The 25705-nt window shown below is 46.3% G+C and overlaps 1 protein-coding gene across 5 annotated transcripts in view; it reads left to right on the forward strand.

Moving 5' to 3' along the window:
* HIPK2 (homeodomain interacting protein kinase 2) overlaps nt 1–25705 on the forward strand; it is a 181813-nt gene that overhangs the window by 35350 nt on the left and 120758 nt on the right. For 4 of the 5 annotated variants that reach the window (XM_064574897.1, XM_064574895.1, XM_045864188.3 and 1 more), the window contains exon 2: nt 20235–21318. In XM_064574897.1, the coding sequence (XP_064430967.1) occupies nt 20235–21318 (1084 nt within the window). Of the gene's footprint in view, nt 1–11169; nt 11386–20234; nt 21319–25705 lie in introns of those variants that run through there. The other variant, XM_064574896.1, reaches the window with a different exon arrangement.

Here is a 25705-nt window from a genome sequence, read left to right on the forward strand (position 1 = left end):
TGTGGCCCAAATCTGTGTGGTTTGTGCCCAGGGGAAGCGTCTGAGCTACAGACTGTCAAGCTTTGATGCAGGTGGTCCTCCTCTATGGCCCTTCTTTCCACAGACTTGACTTGTGTGCTGGAGCCGGCTTGCATCTCCCCTGCTCAGAATTCTTTTGGTGTCTTTGTCACTGGTTAACTCACGGTGCCGTTTCCCTCTCCTTCTGCACCAACATTCAGTCTCGGAGCAGGTGGGACTCTCTCTTAGATCAGCGGGAAAGGTTTCCTGTGAGTAAAAGGAAACCGGCCTGCCAGCAAGCACACTGCTTTTCGTAGTTCTGATAACTTTTCCCAAATTTTAGCCTGTATCTAAAAAGAGGCTCATCTTGTTCCTCGTTTGTTTTCTGTTATATGGCTGAGTCGCGATCCCACAGCTCAGAGTCACTTCGTGAGGCCCAGGACCAAAGTGGGCACGGAGGAGCTTCCTGCCCCCAAATCCTTGTGTGTGGAGGCCAGATCTATAGGCCCGGCGCTGCCCCTCACACACTCCTAAGTGCTGCCCACCCTGACCCTGGCCGTCGGCGCCTCGCTTTCCTCCAGACTTGGGGAGAGGCCGACTCTTGATTTTCATCCGTGCTCTGGGTGAAGAGTTGGGGGGGAAATAGCAAATTGCAGAGTGGTTTCTACTTTTAAACTAACTGGTGTTAGAGCTTATTCTCCCAGAGATTCATGGTGACTTAATGGGATTTTATGGCATGAGTAAGCATGGGAAACAGGTTCCCAGGCTGCTGACTTCACTTCCATAGAGGTCCCCACATCCCCCCCCCCAATAATTTCTAGCATTTTGTGGGAGTCAGAGCTGGGGAATGAGAAATCAACAGGTTTATTCTTTTACCTTTCTTGTATTTGCCCCTTAGAATGTATTCTCATACTCTCTGCCACCTTTTATTTGGATTCAGCATTTCTTAGAAGAAAAGAATACTTAGCAAGGTAAGAGTCACTGAAGAACGCGGTGGGAATCCTATATGAGCCATATAGTTTGAGCCAAGAAAGAAAAGGGAAAAGGATTCATGCAGAGAGAGTGGAAATGGAGCTGATGGTTCATTTTCTGCTTAACTAAAAAGGAATGAAAAGGGCTTGGCTGGCAGGGTCAAGACCACAAGGCGAGCAGTTGAGAGCCTTGTGGTGGAGGGTGGTGGTGAAGTTTCGTCCTTCACCACCTTTTGAGAACTGACATACAGAGGACTTTGAGCACTGGGTCCGCTTGGCTCACTTTGGGGTAGATGGAGTGTATGTATTTGATGCTAGTGAAAGACCTAGAGCTCTCACTGCATCTGCCATCAGAGGGAACACAGAAATTTGGACATTCTCCCTTAATATCTAATGTGTAACAAGAGCTGCCCTCATTGGCCAGACGGTGTTGATTGACCTGTGTGCCTCTAGAAGCGTTGCTGAGTGACTGTAGGTCCCTGTCACTCCTGGACCCCCAGTCTAGGGATTAAGGTTTTATTAGTTACCTGCTAGTGTCCTCCCGGCTGCGGCAGGTGAGCGTCATCTTGGGACAGTAACTCATGGATGCAGTCTTAAGAGCAGATTTCATTTTAGATCAGCTCTGGCCTTGGAGATGCACTCATGGGGAATCTGGGAGGCTGGAGGGGTCATTGCCACAGCTGTACCCCAGTGAGCATCCTGGGGATTCAGAGAGCCCCTAGGCCTGGCCATAAACCCCAGGGCGTGCCTTCTTCTGTTACTCCAAGCCAGCAAGGGCCCCTAGTTCTGTCATCTGTCACCCCACCTCTGCAGCATGTCGGGTCCCTCTCTTGTCCTCTCCCTTCCCCGCCAGTCACCAGGCTTTAGGTTGCTCCTTCGGTCTCTTGTCTGTGGCCTTGGCTTAGGTTCCCACCAAGTCCTCCTTTTGTTCAGGATCTTACCCCCTCAAAGATGCTCCTCCAGGGCGGGCTGGGAGCCTCTCGGCCCTGGCCACGCAAGGCCATGTTCCATTCAGCGGCCCGACTGGTCCTCTCCTCCCATGCAAACACCTCTCAGGACTCCTCGACTCCTTGCTGCCTACAGGATAAAACCAAAACCATGTCTGCCTGCAGCTCATCTTTCCAAAGGCATGTGCCACTCCCTACAGGAGCCCTCAGCTGCGTTCAGGCATCCTTGTTCTTCCTTGTGTTCCCTTCAGATAGGGCTGTTCCTGTTGGATCTGAACTTATCTTAGTTTTTATATTGTATCTGCAAACCATTCCAGGTCCTGGGGGAAGTAGATGGCTTATAAACCTTAAATAAAAATGGGTTTAGTCTTATTCCCTAGCTGTGATGCGTGTCTCTGTGCTTCAGCTCACCCCTGCTTCCTCTTGGGGTGCTCTGCCCTGTGCTGAGTCCTCCCTCCAAACCCTGCGGCATATCATCGGTAACAGTTACAACGGCCCTATCTGGTCAGTTATTTGCTCTCACATTCCCCGTCTCCTCGTGGTGTTCTCACAGCCCTCAGGGTGGTGCTTGAACATAGTAGGCTCTCAGCAGACATTTGTGGATGCTCACCGTGGCCTCTTGAATTCTCAACCTGGCAGATCTGGAAGTTTGACTTCATAAATTTCATCGAGGATTATGAGGTTCTGACTCGTAGTAACTAATCCTATAGAAGACTGATTGATTAATCTGGATCATTATAGAGAGAGGGTGGGCGTGCTTAGGTATTTCCTCCTTGGTCAGAGAGGCCTTTCTAGAATCCCAGGAAGACTTCAGATTGCTTATTGAACATAGAATTTGAGCAAAAGTTATTATGTGTTTTTACAGATGACTATAAATTATGAAAACGCTCTCTAGGGATATTTCTCTCCAAAGAACCTGAATCAGGCACCTGAAATCGAATACCCTCTCTCTCCCTTAACAATGAAAAATCTCAGACTTATTTATAGACTTTACTAAGACGACTACCACTTATCGTTATAACATCATCCCTCTTTATTTTGGTATGTTCAGCATGTTACAGTTCCCAAGTTTATAGATATTCTCCTTAATTACATTTTAGGATGATCACGTTTGAGTCATCAACATGACAGCATCTTAAATCCTGGTTTTGTAGTTTCTGAGCATTTCTTCTTTTGGGATCTGCAGACCTCTGTTCATAAGTTGGTCTAGCATAGCACCTCTATTAGGGTGGGGACTAATGCTGTGCATCAGTTCTAGGAGTCTCAATCTAACACCCCATGTAAGTAGGGAGTCAAGAACAGTGTTTGTCCATCCATTAATGAATCAGTGGTACCCTGGGTGTGGGAGCAGATGCTATTTTTAAGCCCACTGCTGACTTCAGTGATAAAGAGGGTACAGAATGTGCCTTGCCAGGCTTGTGAGCTTATCATGAGTAATACCCACGGTTATTATGATGTCACAACTTGAGTATTCTTTACCAAGAACATAAGCATTGCATCATGCAATGGGGAACAGGGCGTGGAAAGTCTGTTTTTCCCAGGAAAACGTCAGCAGAGGGCATGAGCTGATGCTCCCAGTAGGACACAGAAGCCTGAGTGCAGCCATGCCGAATTCCCACGGTCAGTGTGAAGAGCAGCTTCCCATTTCAGGCACTAGGATGTCATTTGTCTCCCAAGTTTCCAAACCAAATAAGGCCTGTGTGACGAGGATCCTACACCTTCCCTTTGTTTGGGACATTATCGGGTGGTGTGTGCGCACCTGAAATCACTGATGGCTTTGAGGATCGTAGCTGTCCCACAAAGCCTTTCCACAGGGCACAGAAGTGATGCCTAAATGTGGAAGGTAGGGATTGAACCACTTAGAATTTTTAAAGTTGTCTCTAAAAATGTGTGCTCTGCTTTTGATGGGTGAGCATGATGAGCATCAAGATATAATGACACTCGACCTCATTAATTCAGACTCATTTGGGATAGCAGCAGTAAGGAAGATTACAGTGCCAGTTAGGATGGGCTACGTTATGCTGTGGCCACAAACAACCCCCACTTCTCAGGGACTTCAGACAACAAAGGTGTGTTTCACTACCGCACGGCCGGTGTACCTTGTGGGGACTTAGCTGGGGTCTCTGCTCCTCCTTGTCCTCACTCGTTTCTCAGGCTGCGGAGCCTCCGCCCCCGGATTATCACTGGCACTCAGGCAGATCACACACTGGCTGTGCAAAGCTTCTGCCCAGAAACAACACTTCACACTCATATTTCATTGGCCAAAGTTAACCATATGGCCAAGGCTAACTCTTAAGTTACTTGGCTTGGGATATCTGAGTCATAGCAGGGGTTTTCAAAGTGAAGGGCTCAGGACAATTTATGGGGCTACAGAAGAAGAAAACATTGGAAATACATATATTTTATCTCATCCTTTAAAATTTTTCTATTTTCTATTTTGTGTTTTTAGTAAGCATACTATGGTAGTAAAATAGAACGTATATAACTTATTGAAAATAAATTAGGTAACATATATGTTACCTAAATTTCACATGTATTAGAAATGTTCGATTTTTTAACCAAGTGCTCAATCAATAGTTTATATAAATAGATACAAATCTGCCGTGAATGTGTTGTACTTAGAGACTGGGTCCCATCACCTCGCACCTGTCTGAATGGCTGGCATCAAAAAGACAAGTGCTGGCAGAGGATGTGGAGAAATGGGAGCCTTCATGCACTGTTGGGGAGAATGTAAATTTAGGTGCAGCCGCTATGGAAACAGTATGGAGGTTCCACAAAAAATTAAAAATACAGCCACCATATGATCCAGCAATTCCACTACTGGGTAGTCTATCCAAAAAAAATGAAAACACTAATTTGAAAGAGTATATGCACCCCTGTGTTCATTGCAGCATTATTTACAAGAGCCAAGGTACAGAAACAACCCAAGTGTCCATCAGATGATGAATGGATAAAGAAGATGTGATACACACACACACACAGGAATACTACTCAGCCATAAAAAATAATGAATCTTGTCATTTGTTACAACATGAATGGACCTTGAGGGTATTATACTAAGTGAAATAAGTCAAAGAGAAAGACAAATACCACATGAATTCGCTTATATTTGGAATCTAAAAAACAAAAAACCAACCAACCAAAACAAAACCCAGACTCACAGAGAACAGATTGGCATTTGCCAGAGGGGAGGGAGATGGGGGGATTGGTGAAGGGGATTAAGAGCTACAAACTTCTAGTTATAAAACAAATAAGCCATGGGGATATAATGTATGGCATGGGGAAGCTGGTCAGTAATATGGTTTTAACTCTGTAAGGTGACAGATGGTACCTAGACTCACTGTGGTGATCATTTCACAATGTATACAAATGTTGAGTCACCATGTTGTGCACCAGACACTAATATAATACTGCATGTCAGTTATACCTCAAATAATTAAAAAAAGAAAAGAAAAGGAACTGGATCCTGGTTATGACCAGGGGTAGAACTTTTTTTTTTTTTTAAGATTTTATTTATTTGAAAGAGAGAGACAGAGAGAGACAGAGAGCGAGCACGAGCAGGGGGAGGGGCAGCAGGCTGGGAGAGGGAGAAGCAGGCAGCAGGAGGGAGAGGGAGAAGCAGGCTCCCCACTGAGCAGGGAGCCCAATACAAGGCTCCATGCCAGGACCCCAGGAATCATGACCTGAGCCAAAGGCAGACGCTTAACGACTGAGCCACCGAGGCGCCCTGGGGGTAGAACTTTTGTAGAAAACGTTCCAAGGAAAAGAATGCCTATGTTTTTTAGGTAAAGTGGGTAAAATATAAGCTGTGTGTCTGAATCCTCTCAAGCTCTTGAAGTTTCCCGGGCATTCTCTATCAGAGTCACTGGGAATTGCTTTCTTCTTGATCAAACCTGCCTTTCCTCCCAGAATAGCATTTGAAATAAGTAATAGATGAGTCCCGTTTCGCTCCTTTTCTGTTTCCTTTGTCCATTGGAAAATAGCATACTGGACCTGTTGGTTGTATGTGGCAGGCACTGTGCTGAGTACTGGGAGCGTCAGTTTTCCCCGCAGAGAGCCAGTGTGTCGGGTGTGTTGTGTGTTAGGCCTTGGAGAGCCAGCCGACCTCGCCGTCCTGCCCTTCCACTGAACACTTCGTTAGGGCTTACTTCCCGCCAGGCACGCTTCCGAGCACTGCCTCCCTTAATCCTCACCAGGACCCCCCGAGAAACTATTACTGTCTCCATTTTACAGATGAAGACACTGAGGCATAAAGAGGCCGTGTAGCGGACTGAGGCCACACAGGCACCAAGGGGCAGACCCCACGTCCCCCGTGGCTGCTGGGAACCCAGAGACAATCTGGAATGAGCTCTTGGAACACGGACCACCAGTAAGGAAGGCCCTGTCGCCAGGTGCCTTCCTGCGTTAGAAGGCAGGACGCAGGCAAGCTCTCCTGCGCGTTGGCCGTGCTGCCGTGGGAAGGCTCCCTGCTGCAAGAACCTGCACGGTCAATGCCGCGTGCGGGTGGCCCAGAGCTGTGTGGTTGTCCGCCAGTGACCACACCAGCACCAGTCTGATGGCAGTGACTCGGAGCATAGACGTGTCCTTGCAGCAGACCAAGGAGCCCGCTTTAATCTGTACAGCTTAGAATCTTTGGCCCCTGGCTGCCCTGCCGAGGGACCCCTCTACCAGCTGTCACACCCACACGTCCACACACAAAATACCTGTTTGAATGGTGTGAAGAAGACCGCGTCGCATCTTTATGGCATTTCCCGCAGACAGAGCACGTCGCCGCGCTACTTGATTATTCCCAGCGTGCTCCCAGTTCGCTTGCACTTGCCAAGCACTTTCTCCCTTTCCTCCCATCTTTTACTCCTCCTTTTCCCCTTCCCCTCCCTCCCTCCCAGTGTCCCCTGCCTGCTTTCCACCCATTTCTCTGACTTTCCTTCTGTGGCGTCTTCCCACCTTCCTCCTCCGCTTTCCACTGTGGGAGCGGCACTTCGCCTCCCTTTCCCAAAACGATCTCTAATTGAGTTTTGTCAGATGTCAGTTAAAGCAGCAGAGAGGAACGAACGAAGAGCCTCACCAGGGACAGGCAGCCGTGATGGAGCGTTACTGCTGTGAACGGCGGCTGCCGTTGCAGCCAAGGCAGGGGGGCGTGTTCCCGAGCCCTCAGAGCGGGGCGGGCTGCATCCCGGATCTGCAGAGAGCCCGGGGGAGCGGCCTGCGTCCACTTGGCGTCACAGGCATCACGGCCCGCGTGACTTCTTTCGCAGAGTCTTCTTCACGGGGAGCCTCTGAGAGAAAGACTCAAAGAAATGCATAAACATGAGGCCGAGAGGCAGCGAACAGGTGCTGCGGCGGGGGCAGATTGCAGGCGGCGGGCCTTTGTCCTGGTTTCTTTGTAGAACAGCAAGGAGTGGAGGCTGAGCCAGGGCAGGTCTGAGGAAATACCGGCCCCGGACCCCTTCAGCACTGGTGCCCGGCAGCTGAGCCCACGCCGAACTTTCGCAGACCTTCGGCACCAGGCTTTCGGTCCCCAATTCCGTTGTCTTGAAGTCAAAGCGTGGATCACGATGGGCAAATACATTTGCATACAAAGAGGAGGTGTTTTGTATCCTGGCGAGAATGGTAACTAAGACAAGGGGGTAAAGCTGAGGATGCTTCTAGTGCTTCTCAGCCAGGAGGAGGCAGAGCGGGACTCCAAGGGCAATCCACCAGCGTGACCCTGCGATTGTCACAGACACTTTATCACAAATTGCACGCACACACATTTTTTCATTGAAATACGTCCTGAATTGTATTAGTTTCCTAGCGCCGCTGTCATATTAAAGTACCCCAAACTGGCTTAAAACAACACCAATTTATTCTCTCATAGTTCTGGAGGCTGGAGGTCTGAAGTCAGGGTGTCAGCACGGCCGGGCTCCCACTGAGACTCTGGACAGAGCTTTCCTTGTCCTCTAGCCCCAGGTGGCTCCCGGAGGCCCTCAGCATGGCTTGGCTTGCGGCCGCCTCGCACTGATCTCTGCCTCTGTTGTTGTGTGGAATTCTCTGTGTGTCTGTGTCTTTCCTCTTCTCCTTGTAAGGACACCCACAGTCATACTGGATTCGGAGTCACCTTAATGGCCTCATCTTACCTCAATCACATCCGCAAAGACCCTATTTCTAAAGAAGGACACATTTGCAGGTATCAGGGGTTAGGACTCCAGCCTATCTTTTGAGGGGACACATGGTAATAGAATTACATAGACTAGTGGAACTTACATACTTTTTTGTTATAAAAAAGAATTGGCAGTGGCACAATATTAGGATACCAGACGGGAAGGAGTAAAGTAGGTTTCTAGTTCTGATTCTGAGTGTGCCAAGCATTTCTGAAGGTGAACCTAACAAGTAAGCTTAAAAAGACAAATCAGTTGTGGGCTGGGCGTGGAATTAAGTAAGGAAAACACTTGATTTTACTTTATAGTATGATACCAAACATTTAAGAATAACGAACCCTTTTTTGTATAAAAGAGTAAGAAGCTTGTCAGATTTTTAGTATTATAAGACATTTCTAAAAGATAGAGAAGTTGATGGGGAGCCTAGCCTGGGTGACTCATTCAGTTAAGCATCTGACTTCGGCTCAGGTCATGATCTCAGGGTCCTGGGATCGAGGCCCGTATCGGGCTCCCTGCTCCACGGGAAGCCTGCTTCTCCCTCTCCATCTGCCTGCTTCTAAGGGTGCCTGGGTGGCTCAGTCGGTTAAGCGTCTGCCTTCAGCTCAGGTCATGATCCCAGGGTCCCGGGATCGAGCCCCGCATCGGGTTCCACACTGACAGGGGAGTCTGCTTGTCTCTCTCCCTCTCCCTCTGTGCCCATCCCCCTGCTCATGCGCTCTCTCTCTCTCTCAAATAAATCTTTTTTTAAAAAGAAAAATGGAATCTGAGACTCATGTAGCATTGCCAGACATATACCTAGGCTCCCCAATACCTGTTCTAGTTCTGGCTTGCTTGTTTCTTGAGGTGGTCAGTCATGATTTTGGAACAGTAGTGAAGGGAGGGGGGATGCCAATGAGAGGGAGTGGCTGAAAGATTCAGGGATAGGTTTTTGCAAAGATTTGTGACACAAACACCTGGAAATTAATACCATTGCAAGTTTAACCGCCTTATTTAGAACGTTTCAGGAACAAAAGGAGCATCCTTCTAGATCTTTGAAAAAATGTGTATTTGAATGGAATTCATCAGTGTTGAAACCAGAAGCATAGCTGGTTGTGTTTTTATACTTTGTGGATATTTACCCTTTCCATCCCACCATCGTTGTTTAGAAGGGTTATTTTCTTGAGATCCTCAGTTGGAAGGAAAATGCAAAGTTGGGAAATGTAACAGCCTCTACAGGCCCTGCACTAAAAGGACAGCGTGGGGCACTCGGGTGGCTCAGCCGGTTAAGTGTCCGACTCTTGATTTCAGCTCAGGTCATGACCTCGGGGTTGTGGGATCGAGCCCCACCCACGCTGGGCTCTGGGCTCAGTGGGGAGTCTGCTTTCCTTCTCCCTGTGCTTCTCCTTGCATGCTCTCCCTCAAATAAATAAAATCTTTAAAGAAAAATAAAAAAATAAAAGTGCAGTATGGATAGCAGAAGGGAATTAGTGCATGTGAGATAAGACTGACCCAAGGAGGAAGTGGAGAAGGAAACTTCCATCCCATGCCCAGCCCACAAATGATTTCTCTTTTGAGCTTACTCATGTTCCTACTTGAGAAGTGTTTGATCCACCCAGAGTTAGCACCCTAAACTTAGCTGACTCTTTCCCACTTTGGTGTTATTAATGGGTCACTGCCAACTCGCCTTTATACCAAAGTTGACTACAGTTATTCCTCAATATACATTACAGGTACATCCCTGTATGGCCTTTTTCAGAAGCACTGCAGCTTACACTTAGGCAGAATTTAATTTAAAATAACCACTTTGCTTTTCCTTGTTTCCATATGTAATGTTTGACTAATTGGAATACCCTTGTAGGTCCTTTGAGGCAAAATATAGGGAAATCACAAAATGAAGTGTCTTCTCTCCAAGGAGGGAAGAACAAAGAGAGTTCTCTTGGAATATCCTGACTCTATATCCTGAGAAAATTATACTCTAGTAAAATGCTTTTGGTTCCTTAAACCTATTGCTATGGGTTGAATTGTGCCCCCTGCAGAAAAATTCGCTTTATTCCTAAGCCCCATTACTTCAGAATGTGACCTAATTTGGAGATAGACTCTCTACAGAGGTAATCAAGTTAGAGTAAGGTCGTTAGGGTGGGTTCTAATCCAACATGATTGGTGTCCTTATAAGAAGGGGGAAATTTGGACACAGAGACATGCGTAGAGAGAAGAGGGAGTGAAGACACAGGGAGAAGACAGCCTCCTACAGACCATGGAGGGCCTTGGAACAGATCCTGGGAACAAGTCCTCAGAAGGAACCAAACCTGCCAACACCTTGATCTTGACTTTCAGCCTTGATCTCGAATTTCTGTTGCTTAAGTCACCCGGTCTGTGGTCCTGTGTTCTAGCAGCCCTGGGAAACGAGTACTCTTAGATGTCAAAGTTTAGGTTTTTGTAAATAATTAAGAGTCTTGATTAATGCAACTATGGTTTTAAAAAGGAGTTTTTAAGTTATTTTATTTTTCCTTTCATTGATTCCACCAGTTTCCTGGAGAAAGAAACTAAAAAGCACATGTGTCTTCCCTTCAACCCAGCAATTGCACTACTGGGTATTTATCCAAAGGTTACAAAAAGAGTGATTCGAAGGGGCTCCTGCACCCCAATGTTTATAGCAGCAATGTTCACAGTAGCCAAACTATGGAAAGAGCCCAGAAGTCCATTGACAGATGAATGGATAAAGAAGATGTGGTATATATACAATGGAATATTACTTGGCCATCAAAAAGAATGAAATCTTGCCATCTTCCATGACGTGGATGGAACTAGAGGGTGTTATGCTAAGCGAAATAAGTCAATCAGAGAAAAATACTATATGATTTCACTCATGTGGAATTTAAGAAACAAAACAGATGAACTTCTGAGGGGGAAGGAAAAATAAAATAAGATAAAAACACAGAGGGAAGCAAACCATAAGAAACTCTTAATTATAGGGAACAAACTGAGGGTTGCTGGAGGATAGGTGGGCGGGGGGGAATGGGGTACCTGGGTGATGGGCACTAAGGAGGACACTTGCTGTAATGAGCATTGGGTGTTATACTGAACTGATGAATCACTAAATTCTACCGCTGAAACTAATAATACATATATGTTACCTAAATTGAAATTTAAATAAAAAATTAAAAAGAAAACTTGTATGTCTTAATGGTATCATTCTTTTCTTTACCAGAATTATATTGGATTGGTGATTTTCAGATTGCCTGATAACGACTGGTAACATGGCCTTCATATAATCCATTTGTGGACCACACGTACTTAACCACTGCAGTGAAAGGCTGGTTTATCCATAATGGTTTATGGCGGAGTCATGGAAAGGTGAATGTGAGAGGGGCTCAGAGCTGTTGTAGGTGAGGTTAGCAACTCTCAGAAAGAAAAGTAAGTCTGAACCCAAGAGGAGCTGATTTCGACACAGAATGAGCCAGTAGGTAGATTTTGAAAGTCCTGAAGAGAATCACATTTCTTGGAAAAGCAAGGAGATAACATGGCACATTTGGTTCTCTTCCCAGGAGAGCACCCCTTCTTTCTCTCCTCTTGACCCTGGGGAAGAAGAGGGCTATTGGCTTATTTCCAGCAGGGCCCAATAGCTCTTTTTCTGTTTTCGTTCTCCAGGATCAATCCTTTAATTGTGTTTATCATCATTTTATCCTTGACTTTTCCCTGTGACTCATACTTTCCTGCTCATACTATTTGACCACGTCTGTGCCCCCAAGGATTTCTTTATTTGCCATCTGCTCTACTTTCCACACCATTTCTCCTGGGAAACAGCTTTACCCACATGGATTCCATTTCCATCTAGGTGTTGTTGATGACAGCCCTTAGGTCAACATCTCTAGCCACGACTTCTCATCCATTCTCCTGTCCTGGGTTTTTTGTGGGGTTTTTTGGGGTTTTTTGTTTTGGTTTGGTTGTTTTTTGGTTTTGTTTTGGTTTGGTTGTTTTTTTTCAGTACATAGAGAACATTTCCTCTGTGTTCTTACAAATGCCTACAATGAAATCTATCCAAAATAGAGCTCTTCCAGCTGGACTCTTCTCTCAAAATTGGCAACACCATTCCTTTCTTAGTCTCTTTGGGATGTGAACTTTTGATTTCAGTCTTTTCCCCTTTTGGTATATTTGTCACTTCATCCTGCTGATCTTTGTTTAGCAATATTTTTGGCTGTGTCCCTTTGTCTTTGGCGTATGCATGAGCTGATTCAGGGTTACCCTTCCCTCTTCCCCCTCTGGTTAATCCTGTGTGCAAGGTTAGCACACCCTATTGAAATCCGTTCTCTTTTCAAAATGGTTTATCCTCATTCAAGATTCAGCTCAGCAAATGGGAACTAGATGCTGATTGTCAATGACCAACGGCCCCTGACATCTTAACTTTGGTAAATTAAGCAATTCCTTGCCTCAGAGTGTCAGTATGAATAGTCCAACACTGAATATTTCAACTTGGATACCTTGTCAGGGCTTGTAATTCAACTTGTGGACAGCCTGTTCTGTTTTCCCATTCCCCCCCGCCCCAAGCTTTGGTTCCACTCCCCATCTTTCCTGTCACCATCATGGAACCCCACTCCTTGGAGTCTCCCAGACTTATTGGATTCTTCTCTCCTTTGCCCTTACAGCGCATCTGTCAGTGTTGTCTTACCTTTTCTTCTCTGAAAAGTCTGATGTTTCGGCTCCTTCCTTTCTATTTTCTCAGGCAGTTTCTTAGTCCAGATCCTCAGTGCCACCCCCCGCCCCCCACCCCGGACTGCTGTGACAGCCCAGATCATCTTACTCCAGACCAGTGATCTGTCCACTGTGCCACTATGCATCAGATAGGTGAAGTTTACCTCTTTAATGAGGTAAATTTAATTTATTTGAACAATTTTGAATGGTTGCATTTCTCAGATGTCATCAGAAGCAGGTGGTACAGAAACGGTACCTGACTTAGGATCACCATCATGGGTGCCCATCATCTTAGCAGGTGGTGTGCAGTTGGGTGTGCCCCATACTTTACATCTGTCACTTCTCACATGTCAGCTTCTGTTTCTCCTTGCCTGTTGTACCTGTCTCCTTGTTTGGTGCTTCTAGTCCGAGAACCTACAAAGGGAAGAAAAATGGTTAATAGCATGGATCTGAGAGTTGAGCAGACCTCAGTTCATGTCCCAGCCCTGCTCCTAGTAGCAAAGCGACCTTGGACCAATGAGGTCATCTCCCAAAACTCCATTTACTCATCTGTAAAACGGGAAAAATGCACTTCACCCCACAATTGCAGAGTGTAAGCCACTGGAGTCTGACCCGGAGAGCAAAGTCAATGCTAGTCCCTCTGCAACGGAATTGTGTGTTAGAGGACAATCAGTAAGGCCGGTGGAGGCTGAAGGTGTGAAGTGAGTGGCAGGAGCAGTAGGGCTTCACGCCAGCTTTACGGAGTATTCAAAACTTCTAGAAGATTGAAGTTATCAGAAGATGGCAATTCTGGGGCGCCTGGGTGGCTCAGTTGGTTAAGCGACTGCCTTCGGCTCAGGTCATGATCCTGGAGTCCCGGGATCGAGTCCCACATCGGGCTCCCTGCTCGGCAGGGAGTCTGCTTCTCCCTCTGACCCTCCTCCCTCTCATGCTCTCTGTCTCTCATTCTCTCTGTCTCAAATAAAAATAAATAAAATCTTTAAAAAAAAAAAACTATTAAAAAAAAATAAAGAAGATGGCAATTCTGGATAAGTAGGCTGTTAGTGCCATGGTTGCTTATTGGTTTAGCATTTGGTATTGTATTGCTACTATGTAAATACTTCTACATTGTTATCTCTAAGCAAAGCCTAAACTTCTTGAGGGCATAGGCCATAGGGCTAGCTGCGCCCAGCAATTTGCTTACGTGGGTTAGCAGGATCTGGGACAGTGTCCTTCTGCCTTTCAAAAGATACCCCATTTTTCTAACCTCAGCTCAAGTCTTAGCTCCTCTAAGCTCCTGTCATGTTTACTTTGGCGAGTTGCTTATGTTGCTTAGAATTGCTGGTTGTTCTTTTTAATTTGCAATGAACTTGGCAACCCCCATGGGATTTTAAGCTCCTTTAGGGCGGTGCCAATGTGTTAGATGTCTTTGTGTTTCCTTTTGTGCCCAACCCAAGTCTTTTTTATATAGAGGACCCTTAATGAAATCAGTAGTATTGTTATTGTCATAATTGACGAAAGAATTCTGCAGAGTTTTGGTTGATCCCAAACTGTGCTCTGATGGAATACATTATATATTTAACATTACACAACTAGTGGATAAACAGACTTTGATTGAAAATGGTATAAAAGCCCCAGAGACATTTAGTATACACTATTTTGGAAATGTATCATTTAAAATTGGCTAATCTGAAATTATCTTTGCACTACTTGTGAAATATAAACTTGATAAGCAGGATGACTATCATTAAAATTTTATGAATATAGTTTTGCATGTCCATGAAGACATTTTTTTTCGAGTATTTTTCAACCCCTGAGGCATCAAATTATCATGTTATACAGGGTAATCAAGAGCTTTGCAGGTTAACCCTTTTCTAGATGTTTAAAAATGTCCATTCAGGTGGATATTTCTAACATTCATACATTTTTGACATTCCTTTTGATGTATTCTACAACTTTATAATATCATATTGAGTAATGTGATCTCTAAGACAGATATGGCATCCCGTTGGGTATGGGACTTAATCCTTCGAGTTCCTGATTATTCCTTTTTTTTTTTTTAATGTTTTTTTTTTTTTTAAGATTTTATTTATTTATTTGAGAGAGAGAGAATGAGAGACAGAGAGCATGAGAAGGAGGAAGGTCAGAGGGAGAAGCAGACTCCCTGCTGAGCAGGGAGCCCGATGTGGGACTCGATCCCAGGACTCCAGGATCATGACCTGAGCCGAAGGCAGTCGCTTAACCAACTGAGCCACCCAGGCGCCCTCCTGATTGTTTCTATCAAATACTCATTATTCAGCAGAAGCGTGTGTCAGAGGATTTTGGGAAGTGGGGAAATTTGTACCTCTTAAACACTAAGGTGCTCACAATTGTGTTCTCTTTAACAATGTAACTGGATTCTGCATGGCAATCTATTTCACATCTGCCAAACCACAATTAAACTTTATCCACTGCTGGAAATGGTGCCATTATTTTACTTATAATTCCCTCTCTCAAACTTTGGTAGAATTCAGTGAAGTTCAGTTCAGTGTAATTTCTTTTTAAATCATAGTTGAACCCTCACTCAGCTCCGTGGTTTCACCAGAGTCTGATCTTCCAGTAGATAATTTTGGGGTGGTGAAATGGAAAGGAAATGTACTCAGATGTGAAGCAACTTTTCAGTTCATCTAGTTGTGAAATATAAAATTATGAAGAAACTAAGCAAATAAGGGGGGGGGGAGAGGACTAAATGAGCCAGTCCTTTAATAAGTGACATTAAAAAAAAAAATCTTATGAGTTAAGACTTAAGGAAAATCATAAAGATTTTTGGCTATTCTTATTTTTAGGTGGAAAATACTATTCTTAACCCTAGAAAACTGAATTTCTCATTAAACCATTAAGACAGAGGCAAAGAGGCACGTAGAATTACCTTGATTTGAACTTTTTTTTTTTTTTAAGATTTTATTTATTCACTCATGAGAGACAGAGAGAGAGGCAGAGGGAGAAGCAGGCTCCCAAGGAGCAGGGAGCCCGATGTGGGACTCGATCCCAGGACCCTGGGCTCATGACCTGAGCCGAAGGCAGACGCTTAACCATCTGAGCCACCCAGGCGCCCTTGATTTGAACTTCTAAAATCAGGGTTTGATTTTTCCACTTATCTTAGGAACCTAAACCCATCACTTGACTTCCTAGCTTTCAAAGTAGGACCCTTGCGAGAATGAATTGGAAAGGGTAACTCTGGACTGTCCCAGACAGAGTCTGGTGTTTGCTCACCCCGTCCATAAAACATCCAGCTCAGAGCCTAGTACGTACTTAGGTGATCAAGATTTTAAAATCTGGAGAACCATGATAACCCTGAGGAATGGTGTTTGAGTCTGAGGCAGCAGGCGTGGTGAAGGGCATTTCTAGCCATGCACATCTCCTCTCTGATCCTGGGCATCCATCACCAGAGGTAGCCAGTGATGATTTCCACAATTTTATGACCCTTGGCTGTCATCCCAATAACAAATAAGTCATAAGCCATCCTCTTTCCATCTGTAAAATTCCACTTCTGCACCCTGGCCTTTCTACCAAAATGTTTTTGAAACAGTGAAAATAGAAAAAAGAGCCACTTCTCTTTTATGTAACCTCAGCGTATTTCCTCTACTGCCACCCAACCCTCTCCTCCCCAAGTACTTGAGGATTGAGGAATGAGGAGCAAACTAGGTAGCAAAGGACAAAGGGGAATGCTTATTTGTTTGGCCTCCAGTGGTTAAGTTACTAAAAGTCAAGGGATTGGTTATTTCTATATTGTATACAACATCTAAAACAATATGAATATTTAATACTGATAACTATGGGAAAAAACATTTTCAGTGTTATTGCAGAATTGGGGGGAGGTTGACTTGAACAAAAAGAGGAATAGGAAAAAACAGGTAGTGTAGATTCTGAATAAGCAAGCCAAAATAGTCTCATCAGGCAGAAGGATGTATATGGAGATATCATTTTGCATAGGTAGATATTGGAATTCAGGATCCAAACAAGAAGGGAAGCCTCTGTCAGATCTACGGGATCAGGGTGAAGGTGGGGTTCAGAGCGTGTGTCTGGTGTCAGGCTGAGGCTGCTTGTGGGAAGTCAGAGCACGTCCAGGCTGAAGTACAAACAGAACGTGAGCACTGACACCAGGACAGGAGCTGCCTAGCCCCTGCCTTGGTTTTTTAAAAAGTCTGGGTTTGGGTGGGAAAATAGTGGCAGGTTTTTCTTTACTCTCCAGAGGAAGGCCAGGTTCCATAGGTGCCTATGACTGGTCATTGCTCTGTAGCCAGAGAACTAAGCTCTCAGGGAGGCCTGGCCAGTTAGAGGGCTTTATTCCGTCAACTGAATGCCTACCATGGATAATAAACTTGATTTAATACTGGGGAAAACACGAATATGAAGTATAAACTGTAGCTCTTGGACCCAAAATATAGCCTGGTTATGGAAACGTGACCTAAATGTGTAAAAAGTGAAATAGCACAAAAGATAAGAAATTCAGTTCAACAAGACAAAAGAGATTTTGCAAGTCAAAAGTGCAATTTGTGGCCAAATGAATAGTACATATGGTAAGTGCCATTGGGAAAGAGATGTGGGACTGATCAGTGTGGGTTGGAGAGGTCTGGGAAGAGGAGGGATCTGAATTGTCTTGTCTTTGAATAAATTGAGAGAAAAGGTGAAGGCGTGCCAGATGAGGGGATGGTGTAAGAGTGTGGAGGCAGGGCATGTAAGAGACATTCTAGAAACAGTAAGTAGAACAGCTTAATTCAAGTTGGAGGTTGAGGACAGTTACTAGTTGGTGATGAAGCCAACAACGTAATTGAAATCGAACATGATGATGTTAAGTGAAAGAGCCCTCCACCTTATCATGTAGACACTAAGGAGTCATTGAAAGTTTTTGAACAGGGTGCCTGGGTGGCACAGTTCGTTGAGCATTCAACTCGGTTTTGGCTCAGGTCGTGATCTCAGGGTTGTGAGATTGACTCCCACGTCTGGCTCCACACTCACTTTGGAGTCTGCTTAAGACTCTCTCTACCCCTTACCACACACACTCACTCTCTGTCTCTGTCTCTAAAATAAGTAAATCTTTTAAAAAAAAGAAAAAGAACATGTTTTTGGACAGAGGAGTAACATGCTTAGAAATGTTCTAGGAAGATTAATCTGGCTGCTGAATATGGACAAATTAGAGGGGAAAAAAAAAGACTGCTCAGGTAGACCAGATGTTTGTGTTTGGTCCAGTCCTACTAGACAATGCTTTAACTATGGAAGCGGCAGCAAGAACAGAAATAAAGAGATGGATACAAAAGACATTTTGAAAGAAGGAGAAATTACTAAGACTTAGCACCTTCTTGTCCTTGGATAAAAGAAGAATCATCAAAGGTAAATCCACATTTTTGGAACCAAGTGACTAGAAGAATATTCTATGAACAGAAAGGGGGATGCTAGAAAGGGGTACAAGATGGTTAAATTTTTAGGAAAAGATAAGGGAGTTCAGCTTTGGAAGATAGTCTTTGATGTAGCGGGAGGCAGAAATATATTCATGGAAGGTAAGAGGGAGAGCCTGGCCTGTCATGAAGGCGGGAGTCGCCTGCATAGACATGACAGCTCAAACTGTTTGAATGATTGTCTTCCAGAGAGAACAGAGTCAAAATGTTGGAAATGCCAACATTTTAAAGGAGGAAGAGGAAAAGGAACCACCGAGGCACACAGTGTGCAATCAAACACTGGAGGAGGAGATTACAGATTCTCATAAGCACAGATAAGAGCATCAAGAAGGAAGTTGTGGTCAGCATATCAGATGTTGCAGGGAGGTCAGGGGGAATAGGGGCTGAAAAAGTCCCTTGGGTTGGGCAATTAGGAAGTCGTTTACCTTTAAGAACACATAACTGTAGTGTGTGGTTGTGCTGGGGCAGGGGCCATGGATTAAGGAATGAGTCTTGAAGAAAAGGGAGCATAAACCACTGATTACAGGTGAGAAGAAGAAAAAAGTTAAAGGGGAGGAGTATGGCTGTTACTCCTCTTGGCTTTTAAGTTGGGAGTGTGTGTATTCCGCACACACATGAAGGCAGGAGAAAAAGATTAAGTCATTGATTCGCTCGGCAAAACTTTATTAAGTACCTAGTAAGGACTTGGATCTAATTAACAGGCAGAAATTGAAAGCTGTAAGAGAAGGAGAAGACAGTGGAAGGAACCAGAGAGGAGGAATCATGAGAATGGGAGGAAATTTGGTGTTGGAAAGGAGAGACACAGCTTCCTCTGAGACCGGAGAGAAGGAAGAAAGGATGGGGGGTGGACGTAGAGTCAGGAGTGTTCTGAAATGAAGAGAATAAAGGTAGAAAGTACGGTTGCTGACTTTGGGCTCCTGGACAAAGTGGAAGGTATCTGCTGGGAGAGAAAGGGTGGCCAGGGTGACGGGACCAGGTGGGAAGGAAAAGGTTAAATGACCACTCTAGGTAAGGCGAAGGGGTCAGAGACATGAACACGAGGACAGCTAGACACCAGTGGAGCTTGATGAAAACCCCGCTGTCCTTGTGCTTCTATGAGAAATGTTCATCAGCTGCAGTTAGATGATGAGCAGTGTTTGTTTCTACTTTCACCTTTAAGAACTTGCCTTTCTCATTGTCTTATTTTTTCTTGATAGTTTCCTATGAATTTTTGCTTCTAGAATCACCATAATTGTAAATTGTACAACTATTCCAGAGTTATGGTCTTCTAGATTCCTGTGGTTATCTCAATTTGGCTGAGATGTTGGCATGAAATAATAGTACTTTCTAGATAAACACATTGATAGATGAACTTAACAGGAAAAGTTAGTGAGTGGAGCCCATGAATGATGCTACCTACTCCTCCCCCAAGATAAATAAATGTTTTAATGATATAAAACATATAAAATAAATGATAAAATATTTTATTTAGGCCATCTAAATGAAAATATCAGACTGACTGCTGATCTCCTCAGCCCTACAGAATTCATTTAAGATGACTGAGATCCCAGGGGGTAATTATGGTTCATCCAGAAGCTAGCAGTCGTGAGTGGCTCCATGATTGGACTTATGTGGGAAGATGTTTCTTCAAACAAGCTAATCTGGGGTCTGTGACAAGGAGCAGTAGACCGTTGGGACAACTTAGTATGTAACAGTTAACTGGCCCACCTGATACGGTCCTCAGTTTTAGTAGGATTGCAACGCAGTGAGAATTATGGAATCTGTTTCTATCACAAACAATGTTTACTAAAAAAATAAGTAATGAACAAAGTTCTGATATGCTCATTCTGTATCTGAATCTTGATTGTATTCCCTACTGACTCTACAACTCTTCCACGCTCCTAATGGTGGCAGGCGGAACAGTCCAGAACCTCCTTGGCCTCCCAAACCGAGTGGCCAGAATGTGCTTCCAGGGCAGGGGGAGGGAGGGAAAAGATTCACTTTCCCCACCTTGCTTTGAAGTGGAAGGAAAGTATTGTATAGGACCCAAGCCGCTGGTCAGAACTGAGATGAATCTGCTGAATTCATTCATTTAATTTAATTCACTCCTTTTTCTTGTAGGTATGGCCTCACATGTGCAAGTCTTCTCCCCTCACACCCTTCAATCAAGTGCCTTCTGTAGTGTGAAGAAACTGAAAGTAGAGCCGCGTTCCACCTGGGACATGACTGGGTACGGCTCCCACAGCAAAGTGTATAGCCAGAGCAAGAACATACCACCTTCTCAGCCAGCCGCTACAACCGTCAGCACCTCCTTGCCAATCCCAAACCCAAGCCTACCTTACGAGCAGACCATCATCTTCCCAGGAAGCACCGGGCACATAGTTGTAACATCCGCAAGTAGCACTTCTGTCCCTGGGCAAGTCCTCGGCGGACCACATAACCTAATGCGTCGAAGCACTGTGAGCCTTCTTGATACCTACCAAAAATGTGGACTCAAGCGTAAGAGTGAGGAGATTGAGAACACGAGCAGCGTGCAGATCATCGAAGAGCATCCACCCATGATTCAGACCAATGCGAGTGGGGCCACTGTAGCCACTGCCACCACATCGACTGCCACCTCCAAAAACAGTGGTTCCAACAGCGAAGGTGATTACCAGCTGGTCCAGCATGAGGTGCTGTGCTCCATGACCAACACTTACGAAGTTTTAGAATTCCTGGGCCGAGGGACGTTTGGGCAAGTGGTCAAGTGCTGGAAGCGGGGCACCAATGAAATCGTGGCCATCAAAATCCTGAAGAACCACCCATCGTATGCCCGGCAGGGTCAGATCGAGGTGAGCATCCTGGCCCGCTTGAGCACAGAGAGTGCCGACGACTACAACTTTGTCCGCGCCTACGAGTGCTTCCAGCACAAGAACCACACGTGCTTGGTGTTTGAGATGTTGGAGCAGAACCTCTATGACTTTCTGAAGCAGAACAAGTTTAGCCCCTTGCCCCTCAAATACATTCGCCCAGTCCTCCAGCAGGTAGCCACAGCCCTGATGAAACTGAAAAGCCTAGGTCTCATCCATGCCGACCTCAAACCAGAAAACATCATGCTGGTAGATCCTTCTAGACAGCCGTACAGAGTAAAGGTCATCGACTTCGGCTCGGCCAGTCACGTGTCCAAGGCTGTGTGTTCCACCTACTTGCAGTCCAGATATTACAGGTAAGACCGCTTGCCCCGACCCAGGAGATGCCGAGTGCCCCCCTGGCGTTCACAGAGAGTGTGCAGCGGGGGTCACTGGGAGGGCGGGGGGGGTAGGTAAAGTTACTCGCCTCCAGTTGTTGCCCTCAAGTAACTGACCATAGTTTGGTCAGAAAATTAGGACAGGCGCATGGAAGTGATGGTTAGAAGCCACGTGAGAATGGAGCCAAGTAAGCTGCTCGGCAGAGGTGTTCAGATTCTGAAGGGATTCCTGGAGCCTGGGATGAAGGGCCTGGCGGGGGTGGTTAGGTCCTGGCGGATGGGGAGGACCCAGACATGGGCAGGGCATGGGGCGGGGAGGGAGAGGGGAGTGCATTATTGAGGTCACTGCCGCAGGAACTCACAAGACTTGCTCAGGAGACAAGGAGGACACCCGCCCGTGAGGCCATAACAGGGGATCTGTAGGTGATGTGATTCAGATACGATTGAAAGGATAGGTGGGGGGGTTGGGGTCTTAAATACCCAACTAAGGGGAAGGGGTTGCAGCTGTATCCTTAAACACGGAGCAAGCACTGAGGCATTGGAACAGGTAGCAGGGTGGTGAACAGAGGGCAGCGGGACGAAAGCGATGCTGGGAAGATGACTTTTATGTCCCTGGGGAGGGAGAGGTGTGGCCCAGGCACCAGTCAGTGCACGCCTGTGGTGGAGAGCTCGGGTTTGGTCAGGATGGAGGGAGGATTGTGGCAGCCTGGGTAGGGAGTGCAAGGCTTGCATTCCTTCCCTCAGTCAACAAGGATTGACTGCACTTCTAGCACGTGTCAGGCACAGTGCTGGGCACCAGGATACAGCACGACAGCTCTGGCAAGGCCCTCACCATCCTGGAGTCTAGCATACTGGCTCCCAGCCCCAGCTACACATTGACAGTCACTTGTGGGGGTGTGGGTGGGGATGGGGTGAGGGGTAGGGTTGGAAAATCACCCAGCTTGGGTCCTAATCCCCACCACGAACTGAATCGGCCCCTCTGGGTGTGGGGTCCTGCGTGGGTGTTTTTTAATGGCAGCTCTGGTGGGATCCAGATGAGAAAGAGCACTGTTTTCGGAGTCTGAGAAACCTAAGGTTGACCTAGATCCACCCCCCTCGCTAAGCTGTGTGGCGTGGTCTTGTTGCCTTGTTTCTCTGTGCCTTTACTTCCTCACCCACGAGCTAGGGAAGTCTGGTCGCCAGCCTCAGGGTTGCTGGGCCAGTGGACCGCAGTGACACGACCCAAGTGCTTCCCTCACTGTCCAGCTCGTGGGTCAGTGCATGAGGAGTGGAGAGAAATGGGAAATAGGAGAGTCTGTTCTGGGGAGACTGTGCTGGGCTGTGTTTGAGGGGACATCGAGCAGTCCAGTGAACATGGAAGTTGGCAAGAAACTTCCTAAAACTCCAATGAGAAGATAGGACTGCACACATTTAAGAGGTTGTCATGTAGACTATAAAACCAGAGTCCCAAGACTCACGTGCCTGAGCACTTGTGTCCTGACACTCCGATCGGGGCTGTGCTTTCTCCACACTTCCTTCCAGGCCACAGAGAAAGGCTGCAAAATGTGCTAGAGCCTCAGCTGACTGCACTCCCATCCCAGAGGCTGACCTCCCCCCGGTTACCCATTCTCAGCCTGCGGGTCTCAGTAGATAACCTCACGCCCCCATCCCTGAGCGATCTGAGCCCAGGTCGTGCCCCTGCCCACTCCTCATCCAGCGGGGCCCTGCTGTGTCTCTGCCGCTGCCCATCCCCCCCATCTCCTGAGCTACAGCAGCTCTTCTAGGCTCTTCTCCTGTCCTTCCCCAGCGTTCCCTTCCCCCTTCGTCCAGCAGCTAAGGAGGAGCCTCCTCCGCCGCCCTGCCTCCCTGCCTCCCTGCCAGATTTAGGAGGGAAGGATCTACCACTCACTTGCAGTCTGCTGTCGGTCCCCCTGCTCTGGAGCCACGCTCAGAGGGAAGCCAGGAGCCCGGTGCTGTGGCCGCGGAGGAGGGGGGGCCTGGGCTTGGAGCCTGCAGGGGAGGGCCCTGCCTGAACCCCGAGGGAAGGGTTGAAGGAGAAGGGTGTGCAGGGGTGAGACAGCAAGCACGTGTTCTCTTTAGGAAGTGTCTTCTTTGAAAGGCAGCTCTGGTTGGTGTCATTGCGGGTCACCTTCACAGGTCCCGGAAGGAGTAGCTGGTGCTCAGGCTTTTAATACTCAGTTACCCGAAATTGCTGCTTAGCGAACAGATACCGGTTTTATTCGCCTTCAGTGGAAATTGAGCTTGGTGACTTGTAAAGAGACTTTTAAAAACTGTTCGAAAGGCAATGCATATTGAGAGTAAAACTTGATGGATCAAGTAAGTCGGTTTTGGGATTCTTTATGTACTCACGTCTTCTCGCCTTCTTGTGCCCACATGACACTTCCCACCCCCCTCCCACCAGGATGGTCTCTGCCCTTGGTGCCTGGGACCCAGCTCAGGGAGTCTGGTGGGTGTGGAAGGCTTGTTTGCAGATAGTCTCGGTGCTCTGCTTAGCTGTCCTCTCCCCGTCTTCTACCTCTGGCCCCTGCACCCCCATTTCCCTCGGAAGGCCCTCCCTCTGGGTACATTATCCCCTTTCTTTAACCCTTAGGTGACTGCTGCCTAAAATTCTGGGCAGGCAAACCTCTTCCTCCTCGTGGTCACCTTGGCCAAAAAGATGAGTGTCCTTTGGGTCTTTATGGTGGGCCTCCGTGCCCAGCTCTGGTTTCAAGGACACAGCCCACATGAAAGCCAGCCCAGCTTTTCTGCCTCAGGTGATGCTTCCTCTTGACATTGGTCCCCACGTTCCATGCCCTCCCCAGGCCTCATCTGAACCCCAGAGTGGTTTGCTAGCATAGCGAGCAGTGCAGGTGCTTGAGGACAGTCTTCGGCTCTGTGTGTGTTAGTCCTAGCTATCTGTGAGGGACAGCCAACTCCAGGCCACGATTTTCAAGTTGATTTTCTCAATTCCTTTGCCTCTTATGGGGGCCGGGGGCTGAGGGCAGGAAAAAACTCTATAATTGTCCATTGTTGATCTGAGAAGGAAGACATTTTCAGCCACATCTTGAGAGAACATGTCTTGTGTTTGAGCTGTGCATCTAAGGAGGTTCCACACTTTGGATCTGTCCTTCCATAGGGCCTGGTCCTTCTGGGGCCCCTATGTCTGTGTTGGGTGATTATCCCCTGTGACCTCTCACTTTCAAAGGGGAGGACACTCACATGTCCCTACTTATTTGAAATGGGATAGTATTAAATACCTTACCTTATTCTCTTCCCTGACAAGTGACATGGAAACAAGATGACATAGAGAGATGTTTCTGTCCTCGGCCTGAGGTACATGAAAGGATGGGTGGTGTCACAGGGAGGGAACTCCAGGATTTGGTTGGCCAAGGTTGGGGGCATATCACTGTAGAGGCAAGCCTGACAGTGTGTTTTTCAGGAAACAAAGGCTCCTTCTTTAGATTTTTACATCTGATGCATGAGTATCCCCTTCCTACTTGACCTTCCAACTTGAAGGTCTGTTAACATAGTTAACTGCCAAATCACACTGTTTCTCAACTGTATTGTGCATAAGAATCACCAGGAGACCTTGTTAAGAACACATTTCCACCAAGGTCTTGCCCCAGACCCACCAAATCAGAACTTCCAGAGAAGTGCCCCCCAAGAAAGTCTCCACCGTGCACACACACACACACACACATACAGAGTTCACTGCAGGGAATTGGATGTGAACTTGTGCAGGGTGGTCTTCGGCCCACTCTGAGAACGCTGCTGGGGAGAAAGAGATTTCCTTAATGGTGTTACCTTTCACGTGCTCACACCCCAAGAAATGGAGTTGTGGGTAATCCTCTTTACTCCCGTTACCTCACCTTGGAAGTCCCTGCCATTTCCCTATGAGATTCTACACTGATGCCAGTTTTTGTGGGGGGTTTGGGGGGTTTTTTTGTTTTTGTTTTTTTTTTTGTTTGTTTCAGTTGAGGGAGAGCCAGCAGTAAATTGATGTGGGGGTATTTCCACTATTGGCGAGACCAGGAAACTAAAAACAAGACCAAATATTAAGCTCTACTCTCCAGAAAAACAAACAAAAAGACACGCCATTCAGGCAAAAGATAGTCAGTGATTAAAATGTGTAGAGTTTTTTGTTTCTGCTCTGGGCTATTCAAAATACTCTGTCTAGACTTAATTTGGAACACTTAAGACCATTACTAAGACCTCAAAAAAATGGGGATAAAAATTTAGGACATAAAAAATGTCCAGTAATCTCCTTCTTCAGAATAATCTAACCTTTTTTTTTTTTTTTTTGTCTGATTCTTTTGGTTGCAGAGATTATCTTCAGGTTGGTTACATGGTTGTTTGAGGTAGGGCAGAGATGCATTTTAATTCAGTT

The sequence above is a fragment of the Mirounga angustirostris genome, unplaced genomic scaffold, assembly GCF_029215605.1.
Source record: "Mirounga angustirostris isolate CCGP_5_RB_7025 unplaced genomic scaffold, mMirAng1.0.hap1 SCAF_12, whole genome shotgun sequence".
Taxonomy (NCBI): domain Eukaryota; kingdom Metazoa; phylum Chordata; class Mammalia; order Carnivora; family Phocidae; genus Mirounga; species Mirounga angustirostris.